The following is a 15,736-nucleotide window of genomic DNA, read 5'->3' on the forward strand; positions in this document are numbered from 1 at the left end:
GGTACACATAGCTACCGACAGCCAGTGGTTGTGGTATACATAGCTACCAACAGCCAGTACACATAGGTACCAATAGCCAGTGGTCGTGGTATGAGGAAATGAACAGAATGGCATGATGGGTAGTTAGGCCAAGTTAGGAGTAAAATCTTAATGTGCAGCCTGCAAGTGGGATTCAAGGCAGGTAGATGGGGAGCCATTAAGACTGGTTCTTTGTGCAGAGGATGCTGCAGAGGATGCTGGGTGAAAGGGGCCCCAGGGTCAGCTTATATGGCCAGGTCAAGGAATTTGTGAGAAAGACCTATGAGAATCTTGCATTTGTTACCGTTACCTTATTTGGTCGTTTGTATGTGAAACTTCATGCTACATGAATGTATGTGAAAACACATGCTTTGTCTCCTTTTGTTCACTCACTCTGGAGAAGTCGGAGGCTGTGGTCTCTGATCTTTGTCAGGGTGAGTGAGGCTTGCAAGCGGGATGAAATAAAATAAAAGGAATACCTATAAATCCGACTCAGCCTTTGACTGCGACCAGACTGAGGGCAGAAAGAACTCAATTTCATCATTTGGTGTCAGGAGTGGGATTTCAAGAGCGAATTCCCGACTATTCGCGAAATCAGAATTAAACCAGCCTTGCATGGAGAGAGGGGAAATGGGCCCCCGGTGTGAGTAGATTATAAAGGACCACGTCGGTTTTCCCCTGCCTCGTAGTCCGAAGCGAGTTTGGTCACTCCCCTATGGTCGGGTAAGATCGTTTGACGAAATCAAAGGTCAATCTGGCGGATTAGAAAAATTAATTTCAGTCGATGTAGATACGGCTGAGGGTTAAAACATGATTGAGGGAATACGGGCTAATAATTCAGTTGGTAACTGAGATAATATTGCCTGGTAATTCAGTTGCATGTGGGTTGAAAATTAAAATTGGTTATATTAAATTACACTTTAATTCGGTTAAGGTCTTTAACGGGTTAAGGGAACGTAACAGAGACAATTCAGTTAAGACCGCTGATGGAATGTTCTGGAGACAATTCAATTCCGTACAATTACAATTGGCTAAGTTCGATTTTGTTCTTGGGAGAGATGTCTTATGAGTGGAAAAAAGTTGGGAGATGAATGGCCACCAGGGGGAACCAGAGACTTGGAAAATTCAGAACCATATCGGAACAGAGGAGGCTTCAGGATTGTTTAAATTTACTTTACAGTTTTGAAGAAGGGAAAAGGGAAAGCCTTTACACTGTGTTTCTGTGCAAATTCAAATTTTTATTGTCCAGCTGGTTGAGATGAATGAAAGTATAATGCTTTGAATTCCTTTCGTTTGAGTGGAGATCTCGGAGGATGAATGAGTGTGTGTGTTTAATAAGAATTTGTGAGCTTCCTCTGGTACACCTAGTTTTTAAAATGTTGTTGTTTTGCAAAACGAAGTTGCACATCAATTAGGAGGTATAAACGGCAGTTAAAGTGAGATTTAAAATGGGGTAAGTATTTGAAAGCTCTTTCAAAAATCAGTAATAATGATTAACATTGTGGGAGTTATTTAGAACACAAGTCTCAGAAGTACACAAAAAGCAAAATCAAAATGTATAAATTGGGATTTGTAAATGATTAGTTGAACTCGGCATAGTCTTGGCTGCTTAAAAAAAAAGGGGAGAGAACAAAGGAATCAAAAATTGAAATGCGAAGACTAGGCATTCGGTGTGGGCTGGGTCCATGAGCTCCTTTGTTAGAGCATGCCATGATGTACCTACATTTAAAAACTTTGTTCGGTGTGTTCCATATTTGTAGAGATTTCAGTATTTTCTCTGTAAACTCACTACAAATTTAAGATTCGGTGATTTTCATATAGCAAAGACTATGGATTTTTAAAAAACTTTATTTTAAGATGGCTTCCGGTGGCGCGGGCAAGCGGAGCGGTAGCGTTGGAGAGGGGCTCCCGCCGGTCGGCGGCATTTCAGTGTTTTCCGGGGGGTTCTCTGTGGTTTCGCCAGTCGGGATTTCCTCAGCCGTTGGGGCCTGAGGGATGGGCACCGGGTCGGGCCGGTTTGGAGCCAGTGGGGACCCCCGTGACCGGAAGAGCAGGGGCATCGAGCCCGAAGCAAGCAGCGTGGGAGGAGAGTGGCCTGAGGCGAGGCCTGAATCCAGCCGCACTGCTTACAGTGGAAAGGATGACCGAGGTGATGGCTGTGGAGCTGGAGAAGCAGTGTGCGAGGCACGTGGAGGCGTTGAGGAAGGAGATGGCGGTCACACTGAGATCATTGGTGGAGGAGGCAATCGCCCCGGTGAGGGTGGATGTGGCAAAGACATCGGCCGAGGTGAGAGAACAGGGCGAGAAGATGAAGGAAGTGGAGGAGGCCGTGTCGCAGCACAGCGACCAGCTCACCTCGATGGGAGACGAACTACAGAGGGTAGTGGAGGCCAACAGAGGACTCCGAGCAAAGCTCAAGGACTTGGAGAATCGCTCGAGATGGCACAATCTGAGAATTGTGGGCTTTCCCGAAAGGACAGAGGGCCCTAGGCCAACAGAATACTTCGCTAAGACGTTGGCGGAGCTGATGGGGGGGTGAGAACCCCTCCCGGTACGAGCTGGACCAAGCTCATGGGTCATTAAGGCCGAAGCCCAAAGTGAATGAGCCGCCAAGGGCAGTAATTATCTGTTTCCATAAGTACTGCATGAAGGAGAAGGTGTTAAGCTGGGCGAAGCAGAAGCGAGAGGTGCTGTGGGATGGCGCTGGAGTTCGGATCTACCAGGACTTGATGGTGGAGTTGGCAAAAAGACGAGCGGCGTTCGGGCGAGTGAAGGTGGCACTGTACAAGAAGGAGGTGCGATTTGGTATGATATACCCGGCGAAGCTGAGGGTGACGTATGAAGCGAAAGACGTTTATTTCGCGACAGTGGAGGCGGCTGAGGCGTTCGTGAGGGCGGAAGGTTTGGGATAGACGTGAGGAGCGGAGCTGGAAGAGAGACTGTGGACTGTGATTGGGGAGCCGGAAAATGTATAAATGCTCTAACTTTCTTTTTACTGACGTGTATTGTAATTTACTTCTCTTCACATTGTTACAGAGTTCAGGTTATTGGTTGGGTTATTTGGCAGTCTGTGTTGCGACGATTATATCTTATGTTAGTGAATTGTATGTGTTTGATTGTTGTTTTGGGGTTTTTTTTCTTTCTCTGGGACTGGGTGGGAGGGGACGGTATACCATGGTGGGGGGAGGCACCCGTGCTAGCTAACTAAAGTCGGCTAGTGAACGGAGGTGAGGTGAGAGGACGGCTGCGGACATTGGAGCCTGGTTAGCAGGTTTTGATGGGCCTACGAGGCGGGCGAGGAGGGGGGGGGGGGGGGTGGGGGGGGGTAGGGATGGATTCTGGGAGATGTTTTTATGAGAGAAAAGGTGAGGGGGGGGTTGGGATGGGGGGGAAGGGGTTCGATGTTAAGAATAGATAGGGGCATGTCAGGCTCATGGGGCAGGGCCCGGTGGTATGATGATGGTGTACAAGAAGGGTGGGGGGGGTGAGAGACCCCCAGTTAGTTTGAACGGAGGGGCAGGACGGAGGGTTCTACAAGTCATGGGCGTTGTTCATTATGCACTTTCAAGATCTGGATGACATTGAATATTAGTTGGGGGAGATGGGTGGGGGAGTTGGGGGGAGGAGGGTGTGTGTATTAAGGGTGACTGTGGGTGATCCCTGATTCCTTTTTGTCATTTGTTTATGTAAACGTGCGGGCTAGTTTTGGGGGGATGGTGGGAGGATGGGATCGTTGTTGTTGTTATGGGGATTGACATATTTGTTGCAGATTACTGTTTGTTGTTGGTGGACGTAAGTTTGGGACAAAAGGTGGAAAAGGAGGAGAACTTTATTTTAAGATTACACAGGGGTAAAGGAAGATCCCAGTAGAAAGGCAGAAGGCCATTTTAGAGATGCCCAAACCCCAAACTGTAAGAGTGGTTAGGCAAGTACTGGGGACTATTCGACTACTGTAGGGCCTTGGTGTATAAGCACTCAGAACTTGAGGGGACGCTGCAAGCACTGACCCCAGGGAGGTAGGCAGTCCCGAGAGCAGGTAGAATGGGGACTGTAGCAGGATACCGCTTTCAAGAAAAAATTAATTAAAACATGCCCTCGCATTATATTGGGATAGTGGAGAGGGGCATTGCGGCAGTAAGGGGCTAGAAACACGGGGACCAATGAGACCAGTATTAGGAGGTAGTCGGTGGAATTGATACGGCACAGCTCAACCGGGTCCTAGTGCCCACTGACTTGCAAGAAAGTCATTCGCAGAAGAAATGAAGTTTAGAATGTTAACTACATTGCAGACGAAGCTTTAGGGAATAAAGATATGGGACCGGAGCTTAGATTCGGAATATTACTTGCAGTATCAGGAAATGAGAATCTGATGGCAGGGAAAGATTAATAAAAACAGATGCAGAAATAAAAAATTAAGACATGAAAAACCAATTGATAACGTAGAGGAAATAAGGAAACAGAAAGAAAAGTATTTTAATTGACGAAACTTAGAAGGAGTATTAAGGAAAGCAAACCTAGCAATAGAAAGAATGACACAGGGTTAATCAGCACACAATCCAGGGAGGCCGACACAGGCCGCAAAAGTAATATCCCTTGACCCGAGGTGCCAAATGCGAGCTGGAGGTAATGATCAAAGAGTTAGAACAGCAGGGAATTTCAAGAAGTCAGATATGCATCGACGAATAGCCCACTTCAGGCAGTTAGCAAGCCTGATGGTACATTTAGAATGGTAACGAATTACAAAGCATTAAACAAGGTAAAAAAAAAGAGAAGGATAAACAGTATTTAATAAATCCGCAAACTACATTGGAGAAGGTGGCAGGCAAAACTTATTTAACTAGTATAGATTTAGCCAATGGATTCGGGAGTGTTCCGTTAGACCCAGACAGCAGGGAAAAGACAGCATTTACCTTTGGCACGAAACATTCCGTATACTGTAAATTGCCTCAAGGATATGTTAATTCCCCGAACCACTTTCAGGCAATAGAAAGGGAGCTGATTAAAGATGATTTGGCTTTAGTATATATTGATGACGTGTTAATTGGAGATGATGATCAGGGGGACACATGTTGAAAGAGTGACCAAAATTATTAAAACACTTAGTGAAGCAGGATTTAAGATAGGGTTAAAGAAATGCCAGATTGGCAGGAGCGAAGTCGACTATCCAGGGTATTCATGTCAAAGGCAGGTAGGGAAGCCAGTGTTGGGATGAGAGAGAAAGTTGCTCGAATCGCAGCGCCCGTTTCACGAAACGGGGTTCAGCAAATCATGGGAATTTGGGGGTATTTGAGACCAGCAGTGGAAGACTTTAGTCTTTATGCTAGACCCACTTATGAAACTTTGAAAGGGGATTTTAGGTGGACCAGTGAAGCACAGAGGAGTTTGGACCAGTTAAAACAGCTGTAGCAACATCCGGGCCATTAGAGGAGAGACATGAAGAGGACGATTTGAGCATTAAATCTGATCAAATGGATATGGTATGGTGCTTGCTAATCATAGTACTCAGGCACCTATCAAACATTGACAGGAAATTGGGCAAGGGCTGAACAAAAGGTTTTCAGACATCGCAAAATGTCTGGCAGCCAGAACAAAAAGGATAGCAGAGATTGGAAATTTATCAGCCGGGAAGGAAACTTATGTCACAACTGAATTTTTAGAATTGACAGAGTTGACCAAGAGACAGGGTTGCCAGCAAGGCGCGAATACAGCTCGATGGGAAAGATGGGAAACTATTCTTTTAAACCCTGCCTTTATGTTTATTCATAACATTAAAGAGGGACAGAAACTTGATAATTCAGTTAGCAGAACAGAGTTGGTAAATGCTTGGGTGGTATATACGGATGGTAGTAAAGTTAAGGAGGACGAAGAACAAGCCAGGTGGGCATCCATTTTTTAAAAATTCAGGAAAGAAAATGGTGCAGAAACAGGGAGTAGCATTAAAAAAATGGAGACACCGATGGAAGAATTGTCATTAGAGTATGCAGGCCCTCTTTTTCCCAGGAGCAGCAAAAGTCATTTGTACTTTTTAATCAAAGCAGATAGCAGCACGGGGGAAGTTGAATTAGAGAATCAGTGGCATCTGGAGCAAAGGAATTGTATCAGAACTAAAACATCCGACCCAATTAAATAATTACAAAGGGATTATTATAATCCATAGGCAACCTATCGGCAGCAAACAAAGAAGCGTAATCAGTAAGGAATTGACAATATGGGATGATAGGTCACGAGCTGGTATTAATGGACCTCAGTTTAAAATGATTCATTGTGAACATAATGAAACATTGTGTCAAGGATGTGGCATGTTGTGTAGCCCAGTAGTTTGGACAGGGAGTAGTCATGTGAAACCTAGGAGAATGGCAGATATAGAGTATTCATGTGAGTTGATATTGCATTTAGAACGACAGAAATGGGGAAATGCTTCGGCTCCCAGGGAAATTTGGGGAATTCAGTTTGTCATGATTGTTTTGTGAAACATCAGGCAACATTGATGATTGATAGATTTTGACCATGGGATGGTGCGATTATGACAAATTGTAATTACTTCAGAGAAAACTAAGCTGACGACGAAGTGATTGGGAAAGGATGTGCAGGATTGTGAAACTTGATGCTCCATGAATGTATATGTATGCTTTGTCTCTTTTTGTTCACTCACTCTGGAGAAGTCGGAGGCTGTGGTCTCTGACCTTTGTCAGGGTGAGTAAGGCTTGCAAGCGGGATGAAATAAAATAAAATAAAATAAAGGATTACCTATAAATCCGACTCAGCCTTTGACTGCGACCAGACTGAGGGCAGAAAGAACTGAATTTCATCAGGTACACATAGCTACCAACAACACAGGTAAACAAAGGAATGAAGGTCTGCAAGCTGAATATAGGAAGTTAGGAGATAGGCTAAACTTCCGGTTCTCAAATGTCATAATCTTAGAATTACTTCCAGTGCCATGCGCTAGCGAGAACAGAAAAACACGAGGATGCATGGATGAAGAAAGGGTGTACCACGCAACAATTTTGATTTTTTGAGGCATTGGGACTATTTCTAGGGAAGGTGGAACATTTCACCCGGGGAAGAGCTGTGACCAATATCCACGTGAGCTTTTGCTAGCTCTGCTGGGGAGGTTTTAAACTGGTGTGGCAGGGGGGGATCAGAATCCAAGGGCATGCTTAGATGGGGCAGATTTGCACGTCATCAGCGACTTGGGAAGACAAAAGAATGAGAGCTAAAAAAATGTCCACTGTATGATATTGACACGGTTCAACTTTTTAGTAGTTCATGGGGTGTGGGCATTGCAGGCTGTGCCATCATTTGTTGCCCATCCATAGTTGCCCTTGAGGAGGCAGTTGAGAGTCGACCACATTGCTGTGGGTCTGTAGACACATGTAGGCCAGACCAGTTAAGGATGGCAGATTTCCTTCCTTAATTTCATAGGATGTACTGTGCAAAAGGAGGCCATTTGGCCCATCGAGTCTGCACCGGCTCTTGGAAAGAGCACCCTACCTAAGAGAACACCTCCACCTTATCCCCATAACCCAGCAACCCCACCCAACACTAAGGGCAATTTTGGACACGAAGGACAATTTATCATGGCCAATCCACCTAACCTGCACATCTTTGGACTGTGGGAGGAAACCGGAGCACCCAAAGGAAACCCACGCACACACAAGGAGAACGTACAGACTCCGCACAGACAGTGACCCAAGCCGGGAATCGAACCTGGGACCCTTGGAGCTGTAAAGCAATTGCGCTAACCACTATGCTACCATGCTGCCCGCCAGACCAGTTAAGGACGGCGGAGTTCCTTCCTTAAAGGACATTAGTGAACCAGATGGGTTTTTACAATAATCGACAATGGTTTCATGGTCATCATTAGACTTTTAATTCCAGATTTTGTATTGAATTCAAATTTCAAATTCCTGCAGTGGCAGGATTTGAACCAGGTACCCCAGCGCATTACTCTGTGTCTCTGGATTATTGTCCAGTGACAATACCACTTTGACACCGCCTCCCCCAAGGAGTATTGCAAGGAGTATTACAAACAAGGCAGATTGACTCCTAGGTACATAACAGCACATAACTCCTAGGGACATGAGGTACCTAGCTCCTCGGTACATAACTCCTAGGTACAGAACTGGCTTTGAAAGCAGACCAAGGCAGACCAGCAGCACAGTTCGATTCCCATATCAGCCTCCCCGAACAGGCGCCGGAATGTGGCGACTAGGGGCTTTTCACAGTAACTTCATTTGAAGCCTACTTGTGACAATAAGCGATTTTCATTCATTTCATTTTTCAGCAGGATGTTGTTATAACAGAAACCTGGCTAAAGGACGGGCAAATTTAGTTGCTCAATATCCTTGAATATTATGTTTTCAGCAGGATTGAATGGGAGATACAAAAGGAGTGGTGTGGGGAAGCATTATTGGTTTAATAATCAATTAGTTGTGAGAAGAGAGGATATAGTCAACGGGTTAACAATTGAGGCTTTATTGGTTGAGTTTAGGAATAAGGAAAGGGGGCGGTCACACTACTGGGAGTTTTCTACACACCCCAAAATAGTGCGAGGGAGATGGAAGAAGATATATGTCGACAAATTTCCACCTGTAGGAATAAGAGGGCAATAATAGTCGGAGACTTTAATGATCCCAATAGCAACTGGTTTTCAAACAATAGAACGGGGATTGAGGGTGAAAATTCCATATGTTGCATTTAGAATTGTTATGGAAAAGTACAGAGATAAATCAGGAGTAAAAATATTAAACTTGGGTGAGGCAAAGTTTACAAAACTGAGAAGTGATTTGGCTGAACCAAAGAGAAAATGCTGGAAAATCTCAGCAGGTCTGGCAACAGCTGTAGGGAGAGAAAAAAGCTAACCTTTCGAGTCCAAATGACCCTTTGTCTGAGGTGGACTGGACAAGACCGCGAAAGGATAAACCAGTGGGAAGCAGTTATAAGTGAGATCCTTCGGGTGCAAAGCAGACATGCCCCCTCCAAAAATAAGAATTGTGCTGCCAAATCTAGACCCCCGTGTTTGTCTCGAAATATACAGGAGAATAAACAGAAAACAAAAGCTTCTGATAGTGACAAAAAACTCAACACAAGCGTATCGAAAGTACGGGGGTCAAGAAAAAATAGAAATAAGGAAATCAAAAAGAGGGCAGGAAAAAATATTCACAAGCAAGTTTAAGGAAAACCCAAGATGCTTTACCAGCATTTAAAGAGCAAAAGGATAGTTACGCAAAAATGGGACCTATCAGAGATAAAGAAGCAAACTTTTGTGAAGATGCAGAGGATATGGGAAGAGTTTTAAATGAATTTTGTCTCCATGGCCACAAAGGAAAGGGATGATGTGGCTATAGTAATCGAAGGGGAGCAGTGTGAAATATTGCATAAAATAATCCAAATGAGAGAGGAAGTGTGAGAGGGCTTGGAATTCTTGAAAGTGGATAAGTCACCAGGGTGCAATGGATTATTTCCTCGGATATTGAAGGAGGTCAGGGAGTAAATAGCAGATGTTCTGAGGATTATTTTACAATATCCCTGGACATGGAGGAGATTCCCAAGGGACTAGATGAATGCAAGTGTGGTTCCAATGTTTAAAAGGTTACAAAGGAAAGGTCAAACAATTATAGGCTAGTTAGTCTTACATCGGTGGTGGTCCCACATGGCAGATTGGTCAAAAATGTAAATACCCATGGGATACAGGATAACATGGTGAATTGGATCCAAATTCGGCCCATCGAGTCTGCTCCGCCATTCGATCATGACTGATTACCTCATCTGTTACCTACAATGCTGCAGACCAAGCGCTGGGTGGCGAAATCAGCCAGAGCATCTCCTCCCTGGAACACATGACCTAGGAGCAGGAGCAGGCAATTTATCGTTCCAAGTCTAACACCCTCAATGTGATCATGGCTGATCCCATCATGGCCTCAACTCTACTGTCCTGCCCATTCTCCCTAACCCTTCAACCCATTACCAATTAAAAATCTGTCTCACTCCTCAAATTTACTCACTCTCCCTGCATCCACCGCACTCTGGGGTAAAGAATTCCACAGATTCACAACCCTTTGGGAGAAGTAGTTTCTCTTCAACCTTGTTTTAAATTTGCGACCCCTTATCCTGAGACTATGACCTCTCCTTCTAGAATGCCCCATAAGAGGAAGCATCTGATCCACTTCTACTTTCTTCATAGCTTTTAGCATCTTGTATGTCTCAATTTGATCTCCCCTTATTCTTCTAAACTCTCGAGAGTATAGGCCTAAAATGTTCAATACCTTCTCATACGACAAACCCCTCGGGCTGGATTCTCCGTTCCTGAGGCTAAGTACTGATGCCAACGGAGGGTCAGGTGGCGTTTCACGATGGGAAAATTGGCGCCAAACCCTCACCGATTCTGCTACCGATGCGGGGCTAGCACCGGCGCCACGAGAAACAGCTGCAGAACATGCGGAAAACGGTTGGGGAATGGCAAGTCCCATGCTCCACATGCCCAGGGCTGACAAGCCGCAGCCCCACGTACGCCTACACCTCCCACACACAAACTAATCGCACCGGCAAAGATGGCGTAGGCCATGCTGGACCGCGTACCCACCCACCCCAGCAACACAGCCCATCTCCTGGTCACCTCCCACTACTCCTCCCGGCCCTGGCAGAAGCCCCCCGGCCAGCAGCATGCATCGCAGCCGAGTGTGGTGGTGTTAGACACTGTCCGCACGCCCTCTCTCTCCGCAGCTGGCACACCAGGATCCCAGCCGCTGAGACTGCACATAGCCACGCCGGCGGGAACTCAGCCATCGGAGGCGGAGCATCACGGATGGGTCGGCTAATGGCATACCAATGGGGTTTCGACTGCGCGCAGCGGGCATCCCGATGACACCAATTTGGAGGAGCGGAGCATTGCAACCCGGCGTCAATCCGATTCTGGCATCAGGAGCCATTCTCCGCCCGATTGCCGTTCCCGATTTCAGCGTCGGGCAATGGAGAATCCCCCTCATCTCTGGAATCAATCTCGTGAACCTCCTCTGACCTGCCTCCAATGCCACTACATCTTTCCTCAAATAAGAGGACCAAAACTGTGCACAATACTCCAGGTGCAGTCTCAGCAATGCCTTGTCCAGTTGCAACAACACTGCCTTACCTTTAAATTCAATTCCTGTAGCTATAAATGCCAACATTCCAATCGCTTTCTTTATTACATGCTGCACCTGCATGCTAGTTTTATAAGACCATAAGATATAGGAGCAGAATTCAGCCACTCGGCCCATCGAGTCTGCTCCGCCATTCAATCATGGCTGATATTTTTCTCATCCCATTTAACTTCATTCCTTACGCACAGTGCAACACCGCCCTTTTGCCCATCTGTCTGCCCTTTCGATCGGACACATAATCTTGGATATTTAGATCCTATTCCTGATCCTCTTGCAGCCACGTCTCTGTGATGCCCACAACATCGTACCGGCCAATTTCAATGTTCGCAACAAGCTCATTTACCTTGTTCCGTATACTGCGCGCATTTAGGTACAACACCCTTCTCATACTTGCCACCTTTTTTTGCTCTGCTGAGGGTGATGTTGTTCTCTTATTTTTGTTCTTGATTTTCCCTTCAGCTATTACACCTTCTAAGCTAACCCTCTGGTTCCCACCCCTCTGCCACACTAGTTTACATCCTCCCCAGTGACTGTCGTAAACTTCCCAGCAAGGATATCAGTGCCCCTCCAGTTTAGATGTAGCCCTTCCTTCTTGTACAGATCCCACCTGCCCCAGAAGAGATCCCAATGATCCAGAAATCTGAAACTCTCCCTCCTACACCACCAGTTTAGCTACTTTTTAGCTGCACCATCCTTCTATTTCTATCCTCACTGGCACGTGTCACAAGGAGTAATCCTGAGATTACAACCCTGAGATTATCGTCTGGGACGAAATTCTCCGGAAACGGCGCGATGTCCGCCGACTGACGCCCAAAATGGCGCAAATCAGTCGGGCATCGCGCCGCCCCAAAGGTGCGGAATGCTCCGCATCTTTGGGGGCCGAGCCCCAACCTTAAGGGGCTAGGTCGGCGCCGGACGAATTTCCGCCCCGCCAGCTGGCGGAAAAGGCCTTTGGTGCCCCGCCAGCTGGCGCGGAAATGACATCTCCGGGCGGCGCATGCGCGGGAGCGTCAGCGGCTGCTGACAGCTTCCCACGCATGCGCAGTGGAGGGAGTCTCTTCTGCCTCTGCCATGGTGGAGACCGTGGCGAAGGCGGAAGGAAAAGAGTGCCCCCACGGCACAGGCCCGCCCGTGGATCGGTGGACCCCGATCGCGGGCCAGGCCACCGTGGGGGCACCCCCCGGGGCCAGATCGCCCTGCGCCCCCCCCCCCAGGACCCCGGAGCCCGCCCGCGCTGCCTTGTCCCGCCCGTAAGGTAGGTGGTTTAATCTACGTCGGCGGGACAGGCATTTTAGCGGCGGGACTTCGGCCCATCCGGGCCGGAGAATCGCGCGGGGGGGGGCCCGCCAACCGGCGCGCCGCGATTCCCGCCCCCGCCGAATATCCGGTGCCGGAGACTTCGGCAACCGGCGGGGGCGGGATTCACGCCAGTCCCCGGCGATTCTCCGACCTGGCGGGCGGTCGGAGAATCTCGCCCCATATGTTGACATTATACCTTGTTGACCCAAATCTAAATGATTAAAATTAATCAAATGTGTAATAGTCCTAATACCGGTCCCTGGGGAACATCACTGACTACTTCCCCAGTCTGAAAAACAACTGTTCACCACTATTCTCTGCTTTCAATCACTGGTTCCACTCTGTCTCCGTGCTGCCAATCCCTTCCATCACATGAGTTTCAGTTTTGCTGACTGTTATAAATATAGTAATTTGTGAAACACCTTTTGAAAGTGCACAGACATAACATCAACTGTACACCCTTTAAACCATTAAATATCTGGATGAAGTTATTCAAACACAATTCCTCTTGAACAAGCAGAATTTCCTGCCACTGAGTCTCAGCAGGAGACGGCAGCACAGTAGCATAGTGGTTAGCCCTGTGGCTTCACAGCGCCAGGGTCCCAGGTTAGGTTTCTCTGCCGGGTCACTGTCTGTGCGGAGTCTGCACGTTCTCCTCGTGTCTGCGTGGGTTTCCTCCGGGTGCTCCGGTTTCCTCCCACAGTCCAAAGATGTGCAGGTTAGGTGGATTGGCCGATCTAAGTTGCCCTCAGTGTCCAAAAAAAAGGTTAGGAGAGGTTACTGGGTTGAGGGGATTGGGTTGAAGTGAGGGATTAAATGGGTTCGTTCAGACTTGATGGGCCGAATGGCCTCCTTCTGCATTGCATGTTCTATGTTCAGTCAGTAGCCAACATTCTCGCAGCATCCAGTAAGCTGAGAGAGATGTAGTTTATCAGCTTCCACAAGGGTTCATGTCGACTCCAATAGTGGGATTGTGCCTTTATTATACTCGGAAAATTCAACAGCCCCACAGCTGGAGTCAGAACAAGAGTTTGGAATCTCACTCCCAGCACACGTGGGAAACCTTCCCAGATTCTGGGAGCATAAATCCTGCAGGTAATAAAGAAGTAGCCCAAATGGCCCTTCAACCCACTCGTCACATGTGAACGAGGGACCCTGTGGGATTGACAATTGTGGAATTCTTTTGTCAGTCTGTACAGAAAGTTTCAAACATGACAGGTTAAAGAGTGAATGGTTGTTTTATATTCTGTTGTTCCTTTGAAGGAACATCTGACATACCTGCAACATTACCACAACGTGAATAATTGAAAAGTTTCTCCAGGCCGATCTCCATCGCACTTTTAAAATTCACTGCATGAACCTCAGTTTCAACCCTCCGGCGAAATTTGTATTCCATCTCTTCATAATTCTGAAACAAGAAAATAAAATCTATCACCAGATGACACAACTGAACGAGCACCAAAACACCTCAGTGTTGAGAAAACTGTCCTCGGTTCCCAGGTGTGGGATTCATGTCCTGGATGGACTGACCTTGTGAAAGAGTTTGGAGTTTTTGATGGAAGTCTAGGCATCGCCACTTCCGGATACATTTTCCTTACCCCCTCATGCACTCTTTCAACTTTAGAGATGTCCTGCATGATGGGCCTCACTCCTTCCCCTTGGGTTTTCAATTTAAACAAATATAGAGAATGTTCACATAGAATTTACAGTGCAGTTGGAGGTCATTCGGCCCATCGAGCCTGCACTGGCCCTTGGAAAGAGTACCCCATTAAACCCACACTTCCAACCTATCCCCGTAACCCCACCTAACCTTTTTGGACCTATATGGATTTCAGTAAGGCATTTGATAAGGTTCCCCATGGTAGGCTCATTCAGAAAGTCAGGGGGCATGGGATACAGGGAAATCTAGCTGTCTGGATACAGAATTGGCTGGCTGACAGAAGACAGCGAGTGGTAGTGGATGGAAAGTATTCCGCCTGGAGGTCGGTGACCAGTGGTGTCCCGCAGGGATCTGTTCTGGGACCTCTGCTCTTTGTGTTTAATGACTTGGAGGAGGAAGTGGAAGGGTGGGCTAGTAAGTTTGCCAATGACATGAAGGTTGGTGGAGTTGTAGATAGTGTTGAGGGTTGTTGCAGGTTACAACAGGACATTGACAGGATGCAGAACTGGGCTGAGAAGTGGCAGATGGAGTTCAACCTAGATAAATGTGAAGTGATTCATTTTGGGAGGTCGAATTTGAATGCTGAATACAGGGTTAAAGGCAGGATTCTTGGAAGTGTGGAGGAACAGAGGGAACTTCGGGTCCACGTACATAGGTCCCTCAAGGTTGATAGGGTGCTGAGAAGAGGTATGGTGTGTTGGCTTTCGTTAACAGCGGGATTGAGTTCAACAGCCCCAGGGTTTTGCTGCAGCTTTTTAAAACCCTGGTTAGACCACACTTGGGATATTGTGTCCAGTTCTGGTCGCCTCATTACAGGAAGGATGTGGATGCTTTGGAGAGGGTGCAGAGGAGATTTACCAGGATGCTGCCTGGACTGGAGGGCATGTCTTATGAAGAAAGGTTGAGGGAGCTCGGGCTTTTCTCACTGGAGCAAAGAAGGAAGAAAGGTAACTTGATAAAGGTGATGAGAGCCATGGACAGTGTGGATAGCCAGAGACTGTTCTCCAGAGCGGAAATGGCTGTCACGAGGGAAACATAATATCAAGGTGCTTGAGGAAGGTGTAGGGGAGATGTCAGAGGCAGGTTTTTTACACAGAGAGTGGTGGGTGTGTGGAATGCACTGCCAGCAGAGGTGGTGGAGTCAGAGTCATTGGGACATTGAAGTGACTCTTGGACTGGCCCATGGACAGCAGTTGAAGGGGTGAAGGTTAGGTTGATCTTAGATTCGTTTAAATGGTCGGCACAACATCATGGACCGAAGGGCCTGTATTGTGCTGTACTGTTCTATGTCCTATGTATCCAGGCACTAATACAGGATGAAAAGAAAAAAAATGTCATTAGACCATAGGAAATAGAAGCTGGAGTAGGCCTGACAGCTCCTCAAGCCTGCTCCACCAATCAACAAGATCATTGTCATGATATTCAGAGAAACATATCATGGTAAGGGAGGTAAGTCAACCTTTAAAAGCACTTGTCTTTGCAGGGGCAGGCCAGTCGATTTCGGCGGCGTGAGAACAGCTGGTGAGTGGTGAGTCAGTTTCAGCGGGAGCATTGCGGAAGGAGGTTGCTGGGAGGTAAGTCAACCTTTAAAAGCACTTGTCTTTGCAGGGGCAGGCCA

General features: G+C 47.0%; 1 protein-coding gene across 1 annotated transcript in view; it reads right to left on the bottom strand.

The window, feature by feature from the left end:
* Positions 1–15,736, bottom strand: part of LOC140410894 (uncharacterized) — a 40,581-nt gene that overhangs the window by 15,544 nt on the left and 9,301 nt on the right. Inside the window, exon 2 of the mRNA XM_072499714.1 lies at positions 13,737–13,866. Coding sequence (XP_072355815.1) covers positions 13,737–13,866 — 130 coding nt within the window. The remainder of the gene's footprint in view (positions 1–13,736; positions 13,867–15,736) is intronic.

Source organism: Scyliorhinus torazame, chromosome 1, assembly GCF_047496885.1.
Source record: "Scyliorhinus torazame isolate Kashiwa2021f chromosome 1, sScyTor2.1, whole genome shotgun sequence".
Taxonomy (NCBI): Eukaryota; Metazoa; Chordata; class Chondrichthyes; order Carcharhiniformes; family Scyliorhinidae; genus Scyliorhinus; species Scyliorhinus torazame.